This window comes from Melanerpes formicivorus, unplaced genomic scaffold (genome assembly GCF_026170545.1).
Source record: "Melanerpes formicivorus ecotype bairdi unplaced genomic scaffold, bMelFor1.0.p_v2 SCAF_14, whole genome shotgun sequence".
Taxonomy (NCBI): Eukaryota; Metazoa; Chordata; class Aves; order Piciformes; family Picidae; genus Melanerpes; species Melanerpes formicivorus.
The window spans coordinates 18,669,493-18,690,664 of NW_027142366.1; the positions used below are offsets into that span (position 1 = coordinate 18,669,493).

Below are 21,172 nucleotides of genomic sequence, written 5' to 3' on the forward strand. Positions count from 1 at the left end.
CTCAGCCTCCTCTGCTCCAGGCTCAACACCCCCAGCTCCCTCAGCTGCTCCTCCCCAGCCCTCTTCCCCAGACCCTTCCCCAGCTCTCTTGCCCTTCTCTGGCCCTGCTCCAGCTCCTCAATGTCCTTCCTGCAGTGAGGAGCCCAGAGCTGAACCCAGCACTCAAGCTGTGGCCTCCCCAGTGCCCAGCCCAGAGGCACAATCCCTGCCCTGCTCCTGCTGCCACCCCACTGCTGCTCCAGCCCAGGCTGCTCAGGCTCTCCAGCACAAGAACCACATCTTCCCTCCACACTTGCACTCCTAGCACACAGCAAGCAGCCCTGGCTGCACCCTCAGCACTTCTCTTCCTCCCAGGAGAAGCTCAGGGTGCAGAGGCAGAGTTGTGCCTGAGCACATGCTCCAAGCTGAAGCAGTTAAGGACTGCAGCTCACACAAAGTGTTTATTCCACCACCCTTCACCACATCTGGGCAGCCCCAGGAATGTTTCAGCTTCTCTGTCACCCTCTTCCCCCTGCCCCCCAAGGTCACTCTCTGTGCCCAAGCAGGGGAAGCACAGTCTGGTCCCAGCTCTCCTCCCAGCCTGGCTGCTTGGAGGCCCGGAGGTTCTCTCTGAAGCTGTGAAGTTTGCCTTCCAGTGAGGGGAAGCCCAAGAACAACATCTGGGAGGTGAAAGGGAAAAACAACAGACAGCAGTGAGAGGAAGGCCAAGAACAGCATCCCTGAGATGAAAGGGGAAAGCACAGAGAGCAGAGTGGTGGGCAGGTAAGGAAAGGTGGCTGAGGCAGCAGCACCTGGGCTGCTGTAGCTGGTGGGGAAGAAATACCATCATCATCATCACCATGGAATCATCATGGGAGGGCTCAGGTTGGAAGGGATCTGAGAGATCATCCAGCTCCAACCCCCTGCCATGGGCAGGGACACCTCCCACCAGCACAGGCTGCTCAGGGCCTCATCCAGCCTGGTCCTGAACACCTCCAGGCAGGAGGCAGCCACAGCCTCCCTGGGCAGCCTGGGCCAGAGGCTCAGCAGCCTCACACTCAACAACTTCTTCCTCAGCTCCACTCTAACCCTGCTCTGCCTCAGCTCCAAACCCTTCCCCCTGGGCCTGCCTCAGACCCCCTCAGCCAAAGTTCCTCTGCAGCCTTCCTGCAGGATCCCTTCAGCTCCTGGCAGCAGCTCTGAGGAGCCCCTGGAGCCTTCTCCTCTGCAGGCTGCACAGCCCCAGCTCCCTCAGCCTGTGCTCCCAGCAGAGCTGCTCCAGCCCTGGCAGCATCTTTGTGGCCTCCTCTGGCCTCTCTCCAGCAGCTCTGTGTCCTTCTGCTGCGGGGGACAGCAGAGCTGGAGGCAGGATTGGAGGTGAGGACTGAGCAGAGCAGAGCCCAGGGGCAGAATCCCCTCTGCTGCCCTCTGCCCACCCTGCTCTGGCTGCAGCCCAGGTTACAATTTGCCCTTCTGGGCTTTTCTTCTTGCCAAGCTGTGCAGCTCAGAGCTCCTCCTGCACTTCAAACACTTCCTTCTGCTGGGGGACACCAGACCTTTACCTTTAGTTGTTCTGCAAGCTCATTTGAGTCCTTAAATATCAGCCCATTCTCCTCGTGCTTCACAAGTTCAGGTAAGCTGGGAACAAAAGCCAGAGAGAGACAAAGAGCAGTGAGGGGGACAAAAGCTCACAGAATGGCTGGGGCTGGAAGGGACCCCCAAAGGTCACCCAGTCCAACAGCCTCCCCTAGATCAGGTGACTCAGAGCCCTGCTGAGGCTGACATTTAAGGAGCTGCATCCCACAAGAGCCCCAGCTGGGACCTGGTGAGCCTGGATGTCTGGGTATGAGCTCCCCAGCTGCCACAGTGGCAGGAAGGAGGCAGCTTTATACCTTCCCATTCAAAGAGTGCTGCTCCCTTCTGTGTCAGAGCAAGGAAATTCAGCAGTACAGCACAAAACTGAGGACACAGAGGAGCTGGAGCAGGGCCAGGGAAGGGCAAGAGAGCTGGGGAAGGGTCTGGGGAGGAGCAGCTGAGGGAGCTGGGGGTGTTGAGCCTGGAGAAGAGGAGGCTGAGGGAGACCTCCTTGCTCTCTGCAGCTCCCTGAGAGGAGGCTGCAGCCAGCTGGGGCTTGGGCTCTGCTCCCAGGGAGCAAACAACAGGACAATAGCAAATGGCCTCAAGTTGTCCCAGGGGAGGTTTAGGGTGGCCATGAGGAACAATTTCTTCCCCTTGAGGGCTGTCCAGGCCTGGCCCAGGCTGCCCAGGGCAGTGGTGCAGTCCCCATGGCTGGAGGTGTTTCCAAGCCATGGAGCTGTGGTGCTGAGGGGCATGGCTCAGTGCTGCCCTGGCAGTGCTTGGACTCAATGATCTGCAAGACCTCTTCCAGCCCAAAGGATTGCATGACTCAAGGAAGAGGACTCTGTCTGTGCCACCCAGCAGACAGCCATCAGAATACAATCTGCCTTCAAAACCACCCCACAGGGAAGGTCTGTCCAGGCCCCAAGCTCAGGAGGCCCTCACAGACAACCTCTTTCCTAAAGGCTCCCTCAGAGGACCCTGACTGCACACACTCAGCCTTCAGAGGACAGTGCAGGGCCAGGCTTGGCTTGATGGAGGCCATGCAAAAAAGGATTACAGGGTGGGGGGGGTTAAAGTAGGCGGTTGCATGGAATGCTCCCAACCTGCAGTGTCAGGGCAGGTGGCTGCATGAGATGCTCCCAACCTGCAGTGTTAGGGCAGATGGTTGCATGAGATGCTCCCAACCTGCAGTGTTAGGGCAGGTGGCTGCATGACTGCTCCCAACCTGCAGTGTCAGGGCAGGTGGTTGCATGAGATGCTCCCAACCTGCAGTGTTAGGGCAGATGGCTGCATGACTGCTCCCAACCTGCAGTGTCAGGGCAGGTGGCTGCATGAGATGCTCCCAACCTGCAGTGTCAGGGCAGGTGGTTGCATGAGATGCTCCCAACCTGCAGTGTCAGGGCAGGTGGTTGCATGAGATGCTCCCAACCTGCAGTGTCAGGGCAGGTGGCTGCATGAGATGCTCCCAACCTGCAGTGTCAGGGCAGGTGGTTGCATGAGATGCTCCCAACCTGCAGTGTCAGGGCAGGTGGTTGCATGAGATGCTCCCAACCTGCAGTGTCAGGGCAGGTGGCTGCATGAGATGCTCCCAACCTGCAGTGTCAGGGCAGGTGGTTGTATGAGATGCTCCCAACCTGCAGTGTTAGGGCAGGTGGTTGCATGACTGCTCCCAACCTGCAGTGTTAGGGCAGGTGGTTGCATGAGATGCTCCCAACCTGCAGTGTCAGGGCAGGTGGTTGCATGGAATGCTCCCAACCTGCAGTGTCAGGGCAGGTGGCTGCATGGAATGCTCCCAACCTGCAGTGTTAGGGCAGGTGGCTGCATGAGATGCTCCCAACCTGCAGTGTTAGGGCAGGTGGCTGCATGAGATGCTCCCAACCTGCAGTGTTAGGGCAGGTGGCTGCATGAGATGCTCCCAACCTGCAGTGTCAGGGCAGGTGGCTGCATGAGATGCTCCCAACCTGCAGTGTTAGGGCAGGTGGTTGCATGACTGCTCCCAACCTGCAGTGTTAGGGCAGGTGGTTGCATGAGATGCTCCCAACCTGCAGTGTCAGGGCAGGTGGCTGCATGAGATGCTCCAAACCTGCAGTGTTAGGGCAGATGGTTACATGAGATGCTCCCAACCTGCAGTGTTAGGGCAGGTGGCTGCATGAGATGCTCCCAACCTGCAGTGTTAGGGCAGGTGGCTGCATGAGATGCTCCCAACCTGCAGTGTCAGGGTAGGTGGCTGCATGAGATGCTCCCAACCTGCAGTGTTAGGGCAGATGGCTGCATGACTGCTCCCAACCTGCAGTATTAGGGCAGATGGCTGCATGAGATGCTCCCAACCTGCAGTGTCAGGGCAGGTGGTTGCAAGAGATGCTCCCAACTCTGCCAATCCAGTGCTAATTCATTGCCTTGGCATTGAAGTGCCACAGTTTCTAGCATCTGCTTGGCTCACACCAAGGTATGATGGCAGCACACTGCCATCTCCTCTGCTCCATGCTGCTGAAGCCCTGCTCTGCCCCAGCACTGCCTCAGGGGAGCCAGGCCAGGCTCTTACCATTCAAAATGGATTGCACAGACAGGTAAGCAGCAGCCAAACATGTCCACCACCTTCATGGGTAAATCCAACCCACTGGATGATGTGTGGAGGCACACTCCAAGGTCTGCTGAGCCTGAGGAGCAAAGGAAAGAGAGAAGAGGCTGAGTGCCCTGCAGGCAGCTCTTGAGGGCTTCCTGGCAGCCCATCTGTTTGTGCTCTGCCCTGGGTGATAGAGGCCATAGAGGAGCTGCCTTCAACACTGCCCACACTGGCTCATTCCCAGCACTCAGGGGATAAAAGAGCGAAGTGTTTGGTGATTAAAGCTAGTCAGGCACTGGCAGCAGGTGGCTGCACCTGAAATGAAAGGGAATGCCAAGAGGCCATGTGTCTGAAAGCAGAAGGCCTTTCTGCCTCTCAGTCTGCTCAGAGAAACAATCCCCAAAGAGTGCTGGGGTTGGAAGGGAGCTCTGGAGCTCCCCCAGCCCAAGCCCTGCTCCAGCAGGGCACCCCCAGCACTCTGCCCAGCAGCACAGTGCCCAGGGGGGGTTGGAAGCTCTCCACACCAGCAGACTCCACAACCTCTCTGGGCAGCCTGCTCCAGGCCTCCAGCAGCCTAACATCAAACAACTTTCTCCTCCTGGGTGCCAGTGTGTGCCCCTTGCCCCTTGTCCTGCTCTGGGCACCCCTGACAAGAGCCTGGCCCCAGAATGGGTAGGTGCAGGGCAAAGCTCCCTCACAACCCACAGAGGATGTGCTGCATGAGTGACCTCCTTCAGCTCCAGTGAGGTCAGGACAGAGAAATCCCAGCAGAGATCTACAGGCTGGGGTCAGAGTGGCTGAGAGCTGCCAGGCAGAGAGGGACCTGGGGGTGCTGATTGACAGCCGCCTGAACAGGAGCCAGCAGTGTGCCCAGGGGGCCAAGAAGGCCAAGGGCATCCTGGCCTGCAGCAGGAAGAGTGTGGCCAGCAGGAGCAGGGAAGTCCTTGTGCCCTGTGCTCAGCACTGCTCAGGCCACCCCTTGAGTCCTGTGTCCAGCTCTGGGCTCCTCAGCTCAAGAAGGACATTGAGAGACTTGAAGGTGTCCAGAGAAGGGCAACAAAGCTGGGGAGGGGTCTGGGGCACAGCCCTGTGAGGAGAGGCTGAGGGAGCTGGGGTTGCTTAGCCTGCAGAAGAGGAGGCTCAGGGGAGACCTTCTTGCTCTCTGCACCTCCCTGAAGGGAGGTTGGAGCCAGGTGGGGGCTGGGCTCTGCTCCCAGGCAGCCAGCCCCAGAACAAGAGGACACAGTCTCAAGCTGTGCCAGGGGAGGTTCAGGCTGGAGGGGAGGAGAAAGTTCTTCCCAGAGAGAGTTGTTAGCCATTGGGATGTGCTGCCCAGGGAGGTGGTGGAGTCCCCATCCCTGGAGGTGTTCCAGAGGGGATTGGATGTGGCACTTGGAGCCATGGGTTAGTCATGAGGTCTGTGGTGACAGCTTGCACTCCATGATCTTTGAGGTCTCTTCCAACCTGGGTGATTGTGATGCTGATATAGATTTCACATTCACCACATCAAAAGCAGCCCCCAGGGAGTGCTCTGCAGCCACAGCAGCAGGCTAAGCAACCCCAGCTCCCTCCTGAGCAGAGCCAGGCTGTGTTCACACATCCTGACTGAGGGACCTGGGCTTGTGCAGGCTGGAGAGGAGAAGGCTCCCAGGAGACCTCATTGTGGCCTGTGCTGGTGTGAGGTGTCCCTGACCATGGAAGAGGGTTGGAACTGGCTGAGCCTTGAGCTCCCTTCCAGCCCTGACAGTTCTGTGATTCTGTGACATCCTCACTGGGGGTGGCTCCAAAAGACACCAAACCCAAGCAGAGCCTCATCAGGGCCAATAGGATGAGCAGAGGAGGCAGACAGAGAGTTGGGGTTGTTCAATCTGGAGAGATGGCTCCCAGGAGACCTCCTTGTGGCCTTCCAGGATCTGAAGGGGGCTCCAGGAAAGCTGGGGAGGGACTTTGGAGGGTGTCAGGGAGGGATAGGAGTGGGGGGGATGGAGCAGAACTAGAAGTGGGGAGATTGAGATTGGCTGTGAGGAAGAAGTTGTTGGGCAGGAGGGTGGTGAGAGCCTGGCACAGGCTGCCCAGGGAGGTGGTGGAAGCCTCCTGCCTGGAGGTGTTTGCAGCCAGGCTGGAGGTGGCTGTGAGCAAGCTGCTGTGGTGTGAGGTGTCCCTGGCCATGGCAGGGGGTTGGAGCTGGCTGAGCCTTGAGCTCCCTTCCAGCCCTGCCAGCTCTGTGACTCTATGATTCTCAAGCCTCCCTCACCACCCACCAAGCAGCAGGGGGTAATCCTCAGCTTCCAGCCAGGGTGTGCAGATCTGGATGTGTTTGAAGTGCAGCTGATGTATCAGGCCATTGTAGTAGTCCTTGAGAGGTCCTTTCCCTGGTTAGAACAGGAAACAGAAAGACAAACATCCATCCATTAGTGGCTTTCATGTGCTGTTGGTGCAGCCTGCTGTCCAGCTGACACACTCCTGTGGTACCTCAGCAGAGGAGGCCACAGCCAGTCCCCAGGCAGACATGGCCAATGCTCAGTGCCCTCTGAAAGCAGCATGAGCTCAGCACTGCCCTTGGCATTTATAGGGCTCTGCCCTCAAGATGAGGTCACAGAAAGGTTTACTTTGGAAAAGATCTTCAAGATCATCCAGTCCAAGCCTGAGCCCAGCACTGCCAGGGCACCACTGAGCCATAGCCCTCAGCACCACTGAGCCACAGACCTCAGCACCACTGAGCCATAGCCCTCAGCACCACTGAGCCACAGCCCTCAGCACCACTGAGCCCTGGCCCTCAGCACCACTGAGCCATAGCCCTCAGCACCACTGAGCCATAGCCCTCAGCACCACTGAGCCATGGCCCTCAGCCCCACTGAGCCATGGCCCTCAGCACCACTGAGCCATGGCCCTCAGCACCACTGAGCCATGGCCCTCAGCACCACAGCCACACAGCTCTGGAACCCCTCCAGTCATGGGGACTGCACCACTGCCCTGGGCAACCTGGGCCAGGCCTGGACAGCCCTGAACCCAACCTGAACCTCCCCTGAGGCAGCTTGAGGCCATTGCCTCTCCTCCTATCCCCTGAGCCTAGGGAGCAGAGCCCAAGCCCCAGCTGGCTGCAGCCTCCTCTCAGGGAGCTGCAGAGAGCAAGGAGGTCTCCCTCAGCCTCCTCTGCTCCAGGCTCAACACCCCCAGCTCCCTCAGCTGCTCCTCCCCAGCCCTCTTCCCCAGACCCTTCCCCAGCTCTCTTGCCCTTCTCTGGCCCTGCTCCAGCTCCTCAATCTCCTTCCTGCAGTGAGGAGCCCAGAGCTGAGCCCAGCACTCAAGCTGTGGCCTCCCCAGTGCCCAGCCCAGAGGCACAATCCCTGCCCTGCTCCTGCTGCCACCCCACTGCTGCTCCAGCCCAGGCTGCTGCTGCCCTTCTTGCCCCCCTGGGCACCCCCTGGCTCCTCTCCAGCTGCTGGCCCCCAGCACCCCCAGGGCCTTCTCTGCTGGGCACTTTGCAGCCACTCTGCCCCCAGCCTGGAGCCTTCCTGGGGTGGTTGTGACCCAAGAGCAGGACCCAGCCCTTGGCCTGGTTGAACCTCATCCACTTGGCCTCAGCCCCACAACATGCCCCAGTCCTGAGCTGCACTTTGCCTACAGCTCTAAGGCAGCCCAGTGACACCCTTCATGAGCACAAATGGCCCTCTGACATCACTGCCAGCTTTTAACAGGGTTGTAAATCAAACAGCATCCACCTGGCTCCAGCACCTCAGACTCCAGCAGAGCCTCTTCTGATGCTGCTGAACAAAACTCCTTCTGCTTACCACTGCAAATGTTACCCTGCCTCTACAGCATCATCTCCATGTTGAGCCTAAGCTCCTCTCCAGATGCAGTGATGCACAGCTGTAGTGAGCAGGCTGAGAGCTTCTCCTCTTCACTGGCATGTCTGTGACAGCCCAGCTGTGAATCACTGCTCTCTCAGCCAGACATCAAGACATCAGCTCCTCCTCTCTCTTTTCTCCACCAGCAGAACAGAGAACAGGAGAAGTGTGGCCAGCAGGGCAAGGGAGGTGATTCTCCCCCTCTGCTCAGCTCTGGGGAGACCCCACCTGGAGTCCTGCCTCCAGTTCTGGAGCCCCTAGCACAAGAGGGATCTGGAGGTGCTGGAAGGTGTCCAGAGCAGGGCCAGGAGGATGAGCAGAGGGCTTGGAGCTGCTCTGCTGTGAGGACAGACTGAAGGAGTTGGGGCTGTTCAGTCTGCAGAAGAGAAGGCTCCCAGGTGACCTCATTGTGGCCTTCCAGTATCTGAGGGGGGCCTACAGGAAGGCTGGGGAGGGACTGCTCAGGATCTCAGGGAGTGATAGGACTAGGGGGAATGGAATGAAGCTGGAGGTGGGGAGATTGAGGCTGGAGGTGAGGAGGAAGTTCTTCCCCATGAGAGTGGTGAAGCCCTGGAATGGGTTGTGCAGGGAGGTGGTTGGGGCCCTGTCCCTGGAGGTGTTTAAGGCCAGGCTGGATGAGGCTCTGGCCAGGCTGATCTAGTGTGGGGTGTCCCTGCCCATGGCAGGGGGGTTGGGACTGAATGATCCTTGGGGTCCCTTCCAACCCTGACTGATACTGTGGTACTATGAAGTGAAATGAGCTCTGATCACTCAGCCCTGGGAGAGCTGCAAGGGGGACAAACCCTTACCTGTTATCACACAGACCAGAGATGGAAGCTTGGCTCCCTCACTGATGGAATCTTCATAACCTGGAGGAGGTAAGAAACTGTTCAGAGCTGGCAGGGACACAGCTGCCTGGGTCCAGAATGGTCACAAGGGAAGTTTGAGATCCTGCTTCAGGTAACCTCTTTATAAGCATCCATACAGGGAACAGCAAACTGAGCACAAGGCCTGCTCTGGCTGAAACCCACCACTCAGCAAGGGCCTCCTCAACCCCTGCAGAGCAGCTGCTCCACTGCAGCTCTGTGGAACCTGCAGCTGGCAGGACAGTGCCTGTTCCCTTCTCTCCTACTAGCAGAATCCAAAACCCCAGCAGGGAGGGCTGGAAGGGAGCTCTGGAGCTCACCCACCCAAGCCCTGCTCCAGCAGGGCACCCCCAGCACCCTGCCCAGCAGCACAGTGCCCAGGGGGGGTTGGAAGCTCTCCACACCAGCAGACTCCACAACCTCTCTGGGCAGCCTGCTCCAGGCCTCCAGCAGCCTCACCCCAAACAACTTTCTCCTCCTGCTCAGCTCCAACCTCCTGCCTGACACTTTCTGCCCCTTGCTGTCCCTTGTGCTGGCCCTGGGCAGCACTCAGCAGAGCCTGGCCCCAGCCTCTTGCCCCCCACAGCTCCTTTAGCTCTTGCTGAGCATTGCTCAGCTGCCCTCTGGGGCTGCTCTTCTGCAGGCTCTCAGCCCCAGGGCTCTCAGCCTTTGCTGCTCCCAGAGCTGCTCCAGGCCCCTCAGCAGCTCTGCAGCCTGCCCTGGGCTCTCTCCAGCAGTTCTCTGTCCCTCCTGAACTGGGGAGCCCAGAGCTGTCCCCAGGACTCCAGATGTGGCCTCATTAGGGCCATAACAGGGGGAGGAGAACCTCTCTCCAGATGCCTGTGGGGAGTTCCTGTACCACCTCAGAGCTGCAGTTTTCCACCTCTGCCTGGCCACTAATGGGATCCAGCTGCTGCCCTCCTGTGTTGCAACAACTGCTGTGAACCCAGCACTGCTGAACCCAGCACAGCTCTGCATTTTCATCTCAAAACAGACAAATTGCATCAGTGTGAGGCTGGGGAGACTCTGGCCCAGGCTGCCCAGGGAGGCTGTGGCTGCCTCCTGCCTGGAGGTGTTCAGGCCCAGGCTGGATGAGGCCCTGGGCAGGCTGTGCTGGTGGGAGGGGTCCCTGCCCATGGCAGGGGCTTGGAGCTGGCTGAGCTCTGAGATCCCTTCCAGTCTAGGCCACTGTATGAAACCCTTCAGAGCACCACCACTCCCCTCTGAAGAGTTGAGATTCTTTCACACTTACCTTCCAAAGCTTTCAAAAGGACTGAGAAGTCTTCATCCTCTGAAAGAGAGAGCTTGATCAGTGACACTTCTAGCTCTGGCTGGCACAATCAATCACTGCCTTCAAACAACCACCACCAGGACCTTCCTCACCTTCCCCTTTAGCTGTGGGCCATGGAAAACCTGACCTGCTCTAACTACACTCCAAAGCCTACAGCCACACAGGTGCTCATCTGCTCCCCTTGCAGGGTGGATACCCAAGGCTCAGACACTGCACACCCAAGGCTCAGACACTGCACACCCTCAAAGCCATCCCCTGACAATGGTGTGTCTGAAGCTGGAGAATTCATAGAGTCAATAAGGCTGGAAAAGACCTCAGAGGTCACCAAGTCCAAGCTGTCACCCAGCACCTCCTGACAGCTAACCCATGGCTCCAAGTGCCACATCCAAGCCCCTCCTGAACACCTCCAGGGCTGGGGACTCCACCACCTCCCTGGGCAGCACATCCCAGTGGCAAATTACTCTTTCTAGGATGAGCTTTCTCCTCACCTCCAGCCTGAACCTCCCCTGGCACAGCCCCTACCACTCTGTATAGAATCCTAGAACTGTCAGGGCTGGAAGGGAGCTCAAGGCTCAGCCAGCCCCAACCCCCTGCCATGGCCAGGGACACCTCACACCACAGCAGGTTGCTCACAGCCACCTCCAGCCTGGCTGCAAACACCTCCAGGCAGGAGGCTGCCACCACCTCCCTGGGCAGCCTGTGCCAGGCTCCCACCACCCTCCTGGGGAACAACTTCTTCCTCACAGCCAATCTCCATCTCCCCACTTCTAGTTCTGCTCCATCCCCCCCACTCCTATCCCTCCCTGACCCTCTCCAAAGTCCCTCCCCAGCTTTCCTGGAGCCCCCTTCAGATCCTGGAAGGCCACAAGGAGGTCTCCTGGGAGCCATCTCTCCAGATTGAACAACCCCAACTCTCAGTCTGCCTCCTCTGCTCATCCTCATGCCCCTGATGAGGCTCTGCTTGGGTTTGGTGTCTTTTGGAGCCACCCCCAGTGAGGATGTCACAGAATCAGAGAACTGTCAGGGTTGGAAGGGAGCTCAAGGCTCAGCCAGTTCCAACCCCCTTCCATGGTCAGGGACACCTCACGCCAGCACAGGCTGCCCAAGGCCTCATCCAGCCTGGCCTTCAACATCCCCAGGCAGGAGTCAGCCACAGCCTCCCTGGGCAGCCTGTGCCAGTCTCTCACCACCCTCCTGGGGAGCAATTTCTTCCTAACACCCAGTGTGCATCTCCCTCTTTCCATTTATTTCTCCCTCCCCCCAGGCCTGTCATGGCCTGTGGGGGCACAGAGCCCCAGGTTCATCTCCCATTAGCTGCATGCTGGAACCAAAGCAGTTTGTGCCCAACCTGTCCAGCTGGTGCTGCTGACGAGGAGCGCGGGGCGACCTCCGGCCTTCCTCACCTCTCCACTCTGCCCATCCACTTCTGTGAAAGCAGAGCTCTGGCCACTCCAGCTGACAGCCTCTGTACTAAGGAAAGAGAACCTCCTGAGCATGGGCTGCACACACAGAGAGCAGCCAACAGCCTGCTGGCCTGGCAGGAGCTGCCGAGGAGCAGCCGCAGCGGTGCGCCGGTGCTGTCCCTGCCAGCCGCTGCTGGGCTCCACCCTGCTCTGGGGCTCTCTGCCTCCACTTCCTGGCACTGTTCCACTTCCTGGCACTGTTCCACTTCCTGGCACTGTTCCACTTCCTGGCACTGTTCCTCTTTCCACCCCAGCTGGGGCAGATTCTTTCCCAACCCACCAGTCTCACTGCTTCCTTCCCTTCCCCTTCCCCTTGGGAAGGCAGAAGGGCTCCATAGATTCTAAGATGGTTTGGGCTGCAAGGAGCCTTCAAGAACATCCAACCCAGCTCCCCTGCCATGGGCAGGGACCCCTCCCACCAGCACAGGCTGCTCAGGGCCTCATCCAGCCTGGTCCTGAACACCTCCAGGCAGGAGGCAGCCACAGCCTCCCTGGGCAGCCTGTGCCAGAGTCTCCCCAGCCTCACTGCAAAGGATTTCTTCCTCCTCTCCACTCTCAGTCTCCTCTCTCCCAGCTCAAAGCCATTGGCCCTGGGCCTGCCACTCCCAGCCCTTGGCCCAAGTCCCTCCCCAGCTCTCCTGGAGCCCCTCAGGCACTGGGAGGCTGCTCTGAGGTCTCCCTGCAGCCTTCTCTTCTCCAGGCTGCACAGCCCCAGCTCTCCCAGCCTGGCCCCACAGGGGAGGTTCTGCAGCCTCTGATCATCTCTGTGGCCTCCTCTGGAGCCTCTCCAGCAGCTCCAGGTCCTTCCTGTGCTGGGGGCCCCAGAGCTGGAGGCAGTGCTGCAGGTGGGGGCTGAGCAGAGCAGAGCAGAGGGGCAGAATCCCCTCCTTCCCTGTGTGTCACTTGTTCAGTGGCCAGCCCTGAGCTTTGTCCCCCTGGCAGCCAGGTGCAGGCAGCTGAGGTGGCTCAGGCCAGGCCCATGAGGTGCCCTGCTCACACATACCTGCTCTGAAAGGCTCATGCTCCTTGGCAAGCTTCAGGAACAGCTGATGCTGAAGATCTAAAGGGGTTTCCTTAAAGTAAGCAGCTGGCTTGTCATAGAGAGTCACTGCCCTGGGGGGAGAGAAGGGCTCAGCTCACACCCCCCACCCACACACAGGGTACCTGGTGCTGGAAGGGTGGAGCTCAGAACTGTCAGCCTGAATGAGCTGACAAGGAACTGGTTTGAAACTGGGACAAGGAGAAGGGAAGGCCCCCAAGGATAAAGGACAGAATGGCTTCAAAGGTTAAGTTTAACAGGGAACAAGAATTAAGAGCAGCAGCTAAGGCCAGGCACATTCTGCCAAGCCCTGCAGGTGTCAGCTCCCTCTGGCTTCTGACAGCAAGCAGAGAGATTTGGACACAGACCAGAGTGAGAGCTGGCCCCTGCAGCAGCTCTGGGGATTTAAACACCCAAACCCACACCTCCAGGAGGAGAAGGTCACTGCAAGTGTTGGGCCACCTGAGTGCAATGAATTGGGTAATGACAGAGCAGCTTAGGTTGGAATGGAGCTTAGAGATCTTCCCCAACCTCCCTGTCAGGAGAATGAGGCAAGTGTACAAAGACTGACCCCAGAGCCCCAGCAGGGTGAGGCTGGAAGGGAGCTCTGGAGCTCAGCCACCCCCAGCACCCTGCCCAGCAGCACAGTGCCCAGGGGGGGTTGGAAGCTCTCCACACCAGCAGACTCCACAACCTCTCTGGGCAGCCTGCTCCAGGCCTCCAGCAGCCTCACCCCAAACAACTTTCTCCTCCTGCTCAGCTCCAACCTCCTGCCTGACACTTTCTGCCCCTTGCTGGCCCTTCTGCTGGCCCTGGGCAGCACTCAGCAGAGCCTGGCCCCAGCCTCTTGCCCCCCACAGCTCCTTTAGCTCTTGCTGAGCATTGCTCAGCTGCCCTCTGGGGCTGCTCTTCTGCAGGCTCTCAGCCCCAGGGCTCTCAGCCTTTGCTGCTGCCAGAGCTGCTCCAGGCCCCTCAGCAGCTCTGCAGCCTGCCCTGGGCTCTCTCCAGCAGTTCTCTGTCTCTCCCGAACTGGAAAGCCCAGAAGTGCACCCAGGACTCCAGATGTGGTTTTGCTAGTACAGAGGGGCAAAAGAACCTCCCTTGCCCTGCTGGCCACACTCTTCATGCCCCCCAGGACACCTTTGGCCTCCTTGGCCCCCAGAGCACATTTCTGGCCCCTGGGGAACCTGTCCCCAGCACTCCCAGCTTCTTCTCCAAGGAGCTGCTTCCCAGCAGGTCTCTCCTCAGCTGCCCTGCTGCAGGAGGTTGTTCCTCCCCAGGGGCAGGATCCTACACCTGCCCTTGCTGAATTTCATGAGGTTCCTTCCACCCTGGGCACCACTCAGCAGAGCCTGGCCCCAGCCTCTTGCCCCCCACAGCTCCTTTAGCTCTTGCTGAGCATTGCTCAGCTGCCCTCTGGGGCTGCTCTTCTGCAGGCTCTCAGCCCCAGGGCTGGCCACTGTGCTCCTGGGCAGGCTGCTGTGGGTGCCCTGCTGGGGCAGGGGGGTTGGACTGGGTGAGCTCCAGAGCCCCCTTCCAAGCCTCAGCATGCTGGGGATCTGTGCCAGGCAAGTGCAAACCCCACAGACAGCACTGTCCTGCTTCTGTACCTTCCTCCATGACCTCTCCTTAGCAACTCTGACCTTAAAGCCTTCTGATTGCACAAGAAACCCACCCAGGGCAGTCTGTCAGAGGCCTCAGTGATCTCTGCCTCAGGCAGCCTGGCAGCATATTTGCTGGACACCTGAGCTGCCACATTCTGCTAGGTGTTTAATTATGAAGGGTGATGAAGGTTCCTGAAGGGTAATAAAGGTTCCTGAAGGTAATAAAGGTTCCTGAAGGGTAATGAAGGTTCCTGAAGGGTAATGAAGGTTCCTGACTGCCCACACTCTGCCATCTCATTACAGAGCTGAGCTCATGTGCCTGAGTGCTGCTGCTCAGGGCTCAGGGCAGCTGCTTTGGCTCAGTTTCCTCCAGAATCATCAGGGCTTTCACTTGCCACAGGCAGGTGCCCAGTGGTGAGGGGTAGGAGACTCACCTGATGCTGCAGTTCAGCCACAGGTCCTCCCTCATGGCCTGGGTGACACACAGGTTGTGGTCAGACAAACGGCCACACAGCTTCTCATACCTGCAGGAATCACATCAGAGATGGAGGTCCCTGCCAGGAACCCACAGGGGACAGCAGGGCTGCCCACCAGGGCTGTCCAGCAGGGCTTCTGCTGCTTCAAAGGCAAACCAGCCCAAAAGACACCCAGCTGCCCCTGAAAGGAACTGCCTCCCATCACAGACCCCCAGAGCTGGGGAGGCTGCGGGAGCCCTTGGGGCCCAGCCAGTCCAAACTCCCAGCCACAGCCCACAGCCCAGCCCTGCTGCTCAGCCACTGCCACCACATCCCCTCCCTCATCACCCCTCCCTCATCATCCCCTCCCTCATCACCCCCTCCCTCATCACCCCTCCCTCATCATCCCTCCCTCATCATCCCTCCCTCATCACCCCTCCCTCATCATCCCCTCCCTCAGCATCCCCTCCCTCATCACCCCTCCCTCATCATCCCCTCCCTCATCACCCCCTCCCTCATCATCCCCTCCCTCATCATCCCCTCCCTCATCACCCCTCCCCTCATCACCCCTCCACTCATCATCCCCTCCCTCATCACCCCTCCCTCATCACCCCCTCCCTCATCATCCCCTCCCTCATCATCCCCTCCCTCATCACCCCCTCCCTCATCATCCCCTCCCTCATCATCCCCTCCCTCATCACCCCCTCCCTCATCACCCCTCCCCTCATCATCCCCTCCCTCATCACCCCTCCCTCATCATCCCCTCCCTCATCATCCCCTCCCTCATCACCCCCTCCCTCATCACCCCCTCCCTCATCATCCCTCCCTCATCACCCCTCCCTCATCACCCCTCCCTCATCATCCCCTCCCTCATCACCCCTCCCTCATCACCCCCTCCCTCATCACCCCCTCCCTCATCATATCCCTCCCTCATCACCCCTCCCTCATCACCCCTCCCTCAGCATCCCCTCCCTCATCACCCCTCCCTCATCATCCCCTCCCTCATCATCCCCTCCCCCATCATCCCCTCCCTCATCATCCCCTCCCTCATCACCCCTCCCTCATCACCCCCTCCCTCATCATCCCCTCCCTCATCATCCCCTCCCCCATAACCCCCTCCCTCATCATCCCCTCCCTCATCACCCCTCCCTCATCACCCCTCCCTCATCATCCCCTCCCTCATCATCCCCTCCCTCATCATCCCCTCCCCCATAACCCCCTCCCTCATCATCCCCTCCCTCATCACCCCTCCCTCATCACCCCTCCCTCATCACCCCTCCCTCATCATCCCCTCCCTCATCACCCCTCCCTCAGCACCACAGCCAGGAGGCTTTGAAACCCCCCCAGGGCTGGGGACTCCACCACCTCCCTGGGCAGGGCCTGAGATGCCTGGCTGGGCAGAGGTTGCTCCTCATGTCACAGCATCAGAGGGTGTCAGGGGTTGGAAGGGACCCAATCAGATCATCAAGTCCAACCCCCCACAGCATGGGAGGTGGAAACATCCCCTGGCCAACCTGAACCTCCCCTGGCACAGCCTGGGGCTGCTTCCTCTTGCCCTGCCACTTGCTGCATGTGAGAACAGCCCAACCTCCACATGGCTCCAGCCTCCTCTCAGGGAGTTGGAGGTGATGATGTGGTCTCCCCTCAGCCTCCTCTTGTGAAGACTTACTGACCCCTTACACTGAAGCAGGGCAGGCAGCAGAGGTGACTCTTGTACCCTCTGAGACCTAAGAGCACCACACCTGAAAGCTTCAGCCTTTAGCTGGGGGTACCCCAACTGATCTCTAAAGAGGAGCTGCAGTGTCAAGCAGCATCAGAGAGTAAGGACCCTCTGAACACACAAAGGCAGCCAAGAAACAGGACCAAAGTTTGCATGTGAGAGCAGGAGGCTGTGCAGAGGGCCCTGGCCAGGCTGCAGCCATGGCTGAGGCCAAGGGGATGAGGTTCAGCAGGGCCAAGGGCTGGGTCCTGCCCTTGGGTCACAACCAGCCCAGGAAGGCTCCAGGCTGGGGGCAGAGTGGCTGCAAAGTGCCCAGCAGAGAAGGCCCTGGGGGTGCTGGGGGCCAGCAGCTGGAGAGGAGCCAGGGGGTGCCCAGGGGGGCAAGAAGGGCAGCAGCAGCCTGGCCTGGAGCAGCAGTGGGGTGGCAGCAGGAGCAGGGCAGGGATTGTGCCTCTGGGCTGGGCACTGGGGAGGCCACAGCTTGAGTGCTGGGCTCAGCTCTGGGCTCCTCACTGCAGGAAGGAGATTGAGGAGATGGAGCAGGGCCAGAGAAGGGCAAGAGAGCTGGGGAAGGGTCTGGGGAAGAGGGCTGGGGAGGAGCAGCTGAGGGAGCTGGGGGTGTTGAGCCTGGAGCAGAGGAGGCTGAGGGAGACCTCCTTGCTCTCTGCAGCTCCCTGAGAGGAGGCTGCAGCCAGCTGGGGCTTGGGCTCTGCTCCCTAGGCTCAGGGGAGAGAAGGAGAGGCAATGGCCTGAAACTGTGCCAGGGGAGGCTTAGGTTGGAGAGGAGGCCAAATGTCTTTGCTGCCAGAGTGGTCAGGGCCTGGCAGAGGCTGCCCAGGGAGGTGGTGGAGTCCCCATGCCTGGAGGTGTTTAGAAACCAAGCAGAAGTGACACTCTGGGACATGGCTGAGTGGCCACTGAGGAGCTGGCTGGAAGGTTGGACTTGATCCTGGTTGGTGTTTCCCAACCTCCCTGCTTCATCCCACACACTCCTGCCTGTCTAAGCAGGGTATGTGTTACACAATGTCCTCTGAAACAGAGTCATGGCATGACAGAATGGCCTGGCTTGGGAGGGAGCTCCAAGCTCACCCAGCTCCAACTCCCCAGCCATGGGCAGGGACACCTCCCACCAGCCCAGCTTGCTCAGGGCCTCAACCTAGCAAAACCCAGAAGCCCTTCCCAGGATCAGCCCTTTGCTCACTACCCTCTGCCCCCCTGTGCTCTGCAGAGCCCCCTCCCTCAGCCAGAGGAGCAGAAGGGACAGCACCAACCATTTGGCAGCTTGCACCAGGGGGTGGTTTCTTCCATGGGTCAGACCCATCAGGGTAAATCCATAGTTGTGCCAGTCAATGATCAGTTTGCTCCTCCAGAAGAGACAGGCTGCCCAGGCAACAGCAATGCCAGGCAGGCCTGGAGGGTTCTGGGTCAGAAGAGAAGGGGAAAAGAGGATGAAGAGAGCTCAAGGGACAGGCATGAAGCCACTGCCAGGGAACAAAAGGCAATCAAGGCACTGAAATGCTGTTGGCTGAAAGGCTCTGAAGGGACAGAGCCAGTTCTGTGCTCACCAGCTACAGGACTGCCAGTTTGTGCCATGAAGCTTGGTAGCAACTCCAAATTCCCTCTCAGATCAGGCTCAAAATCCCCCTCCAACAAACCAAATGTCTCCAGGAAGCCTTCCCCTTTACTCCCATCCACAGCAGGGAAACTCAAAAGCTCTGCAGTCCACAGCAGGGACAGAGAAAGCAGAGCTTGGAGCCCAAGAGCTTCACCACTGGTGAGAGTGGTGCAACACTGACCAGGGGGTGAGGCCCTGGCTCTGAAGACATTTAGGGTCAAACCTGATGGAGCTCTGAGCAGCCTGAGCTAGTTGGAGATGTCCCTGCTGGCTGCAGGGGGCTGGGCAAGATTCACAGCTTGCACTGGGCTGGGAGGGAGCCTCCAAGGGCCTCCTGTCCAACCCCCTGCAGGCAGCAGGGACAGCTCCAGCCAGAGCAGGCTGCCCAGGGGCACATCCAACCCCCTGCAGGCAGCAGGGACAGCTCCAGCCAGAGCAGGCTGCCCAGGGCCACAGCCAGGCTGAGCTTCAATGGCTCCAGGGATGGAGCCTGCACCACCTCCCTGGGCAGCCTGTGCCAGAGTCTCCCCAAGTGCAACCTGTTCCAGTGTCTCCCCACCCTCACTGTCCAGAACCTCCTCCTGATGTCCAACCTTTACCTCCCCAGCTTCAGTTTCAAAGCACTGCCCCTTCTCCTGTCACCACAAACCCCTCTGAACAGTCCTTCCTCCCCTTCAGACCCCGAAGTGCAGACCTTTGAGGGTCCCTCCAGCCTGATGCCCCGCTCTGTGTGTGTGTTCCACCATTGATGGAGCCACTTCCAGCTCTCAAATAAGCAGAGCAGTAACTGAGGCTGCTAAAGCCCCCCCATGGATGTCCTGCTGTAAGTGTTCATCCAGGTGAGTCCCAAAGGCATACCTGAAGGAGCACACAGGCTGGCTGCTCCATCCTCAGCAGGGTGCACAGCAGCTGCACTGCCTGGACAACCACCTTTAGGACGTACTGGAGAAGCTTTGGGCCAACTGGAAAAGGACAGAGACCCTGGCAAAGAACAGCACAGCTGCCCAGGAAGCTGCACCTCACCCACACCGGAGCAGCCGCCTCTGCCGCAGGGAAAGGCCACAGAGGATGGCAGAAACCGACGAGAAACCGACAGAGAATGACAGAAGGGTGAGGGCTGGAAGGGGCCTCGGGGAGCAACCAGGACCAACAGCTGACCCTGCAAACTCTGCCATGTTGGGTCTAGGAAGCCAGGGGATGTGTGGAGAGCGCAAAAGGAATGGAATGGGATGGGATGGGATGGGATGGGATGGGATGGGATGGGATGGGATGGGATAGAATAGAATAGAATAGGAATAGAATAGAATAGAATAGAATAGAATAGAATAGAGTAGAATAGAATTAACCAGGTTGGAAGAGACCTTCAAGATCAAGTCCAACCTATCATCCAACACCACCTAATCAACTCAACCATGGCACCAAGCACCCCATCAAGTCTCCTCCTGAACACCTCCAGTGATGGGGACTCCACCACCTCCCCAGGCAGCACAGCCCAATGGCCAATGAATCTCTCTGTATAGAATTTCTTCCCCACCTCCAGCCTGAACCTCCCCTGGCACAGCTTGAGACTGTGTCCTCTTGTTCTGCTGCTGGCTGCCTGGGAGCAGAGCCCAACCCCCACCTGGCTCCAACCTCCCTTCAGGGAGTTGCAGAGAGCAAGAAGGTCTCCCCTGAGCCTCCTCTTCTCCAGGCTAAGCAACCCCAGCTCCCTCAGCCTCTCCTCACAGGGCTGTGCCCCAGACCCCTCCCCAGCTCTGTTGCCCTTCTCTGGACACCTTCAAGTCTCTCAATGTCCTTCTTGAGCTGAGGAGCCCAGAGCTGGACACAGGACTCAAGGGGTGGCCTGAGCAGTGCTGAGCACAGGGCACAAGGACTTCCCTGCTCCTGCTGGCCACACTCTTCCTGCTGCAGGCCAGGATGCCCTTGGCCTTCTTGGCCCCCTGGGCACACTGCTGGCTCCTGTTCAGCTGCTGCCCACCAGCACCCCCAGGTCCCTCTCTGCCTGGCAGCTGCCCCAGCCTGCCTGTCAAACAGATGTATCTCGGCACGTCTCTACCGCGCCATGTGGAGGTGCGGCTGTCCAGGCGATGGGCACAGGCACGGCAGGGATACGCCAGGGTTTGGTGCCTGCGGAGGGCGCTCGGGGCCGGGGAGGGGAGGCGCACGGAGCCAGCACACAGCCTCCCCCTGCCAGCCCGGCCCCGACCCTGCTCTGCCTCTTGCTCGGCTCCTCCTCCAGCCAAGCTCCCGGCCCGGCCCCGCCGCGGGGCACCCACCTCTGAGCGCCTGCAGGTCGGAGAGCGGCACCAGCCGTATCCTGCCGTTCCGCAGCACATCGCCGTGCGGCCTGCTCTCTGCTGGAGGGGGAGACACCCGTCAGAGGCGCGGCCCCGAGCCCCGAGCCCCGGCGCGCCGCGGGGCAGCGCTGGCTCCCCCATCCCTCCCTCCCCCCCGCCACTCACGGAGGTAGCCCAGCAGCGCCACGTCCCGCCCGTGCCGGGCGAGCGACAGCGCGTGGTACTGCATGCGCGGGCTGCGGCCCAGGTCTCCCAGCACCACCACGCACACCCGCCCCGCGCCGCCCGCCGCCGCCCGCCGCCGCCACAGCACCGCCGCCAGCGCCGCCGCCAGCACCGCCGCGCCCAGCGCCAGCGCCAGCGCCGCGCCGACCGCCGCCATCGCCAGCGCCCGCCCAGCGGGGAGGAGGCGCAGCGCGGCGCCCCCTGGCGGCGCGGAGGGCTGAGGCGAGCCGGCAGCGGCGCGGGGCCGGGCTAGAATCACAGCGGCACAGAGCGCCCCCCAGTGGGGCGGGAAGCCACCTCCGAAGCTCTTCCAGTCCAAGCCCCTGCCAGAGCAGGTCACACAGGGACACACCCGGGCGAGTTTCGAATGGCTTCAGGAAGGGAGACTCCAGAACCCCCCTGAGCAGCCTGCTCCAGGGCTCTCTCACCCTCACAGGGAAATCATTCTTCCTCCTGTTTCCATGGCACTTCCTCTGGCTCAGCTTCCACCACTGCCCCTGGTGCTGGCATTGGGCATCCCCCAGCAGAGCCTGGCTGCAGCCTCTGGGCAGCACCCTGCACAGCTTTAGCACCAGCAAGGAGGTCACCCTCAGGTTCCTCCTCTCCAAGCTACAGAGCCCTCAGCT

General features: G+C 59.9%; 1 protein-coding gene across 2 annotated transcripts; it reads right to left on the bottom strand.

Moving 5' to 3' along the window:
- Positions 1–427: 427 nt before the first annotated feature.
- Positions 428–20,703, bottom strand: ALG1 (ALG1 chitobiosyldiphosphodolichol beta-mannosyltransferase). Of its 2 annotated transcripts, none has more exons than XM_068147272.1 (13): positions 20,487–20,703; positions 20,301–20,378; positions 18,883–18,986; positions 17,681–17,829; positions 14,669–14,758; positions 12,595–12,704; positions 11,477–11,593; positions 10,090–10,128; positions 8,781–8,840; positions 6,385–6,495; positions 4,103–4,217; positions 1,542–1,617; positions 428–659 (listed from the first exon to the last, which is right to left on the bottom strand). In XM_068147272.1, exons 1-13 carry the CDS (start codon positions 20,701–20,703, stop codon positions 525–527), a joined length of 1,401 nt encoding a protein of 466 aa, XP_068003373.1. In that variant the 3' UTR covers positions 428–524. The 2 variants fall into 2 exon arrangements, with proteins under 2 accessions (XP_068003373.1, XP_068003374.1); XM_068147273.1 differs by having other exon boundaries at positions 20,301–20,381; positions 20,487–20,593.
- Positions 20,704–21,172: the final 469 nt, after the last annotated feature.

What these genes read in the sequence shown, in the direction of transcription:
- ALG1 (XM_068147272.1), bottom strand. Translation starts at nt 20,703, where the DNA reads ATGGCGGCGGTCGGCGCGGCGCTGGCGCTGGCGCTGGGCGCGGCGGTG. An exon ending in GGCGCTGCTGGGCTACCTCC is followed by an intron (nt 20,379 to 20,486) that starts GTGAGTGGCGGG and finishes CCCCTCCAGCAG; the next exon opens with AGAGCAGGCCGCACGGCGAT. An exon ending in CCTTTTGAAAGCTTTGGAAG is followed by an intron (nt 8,841 to 10,089) that starts GTAAGTGTGAAA and finishes TACCTCCTCCAG; the next exon opens with GTTATGAAGATTCCATCAGT.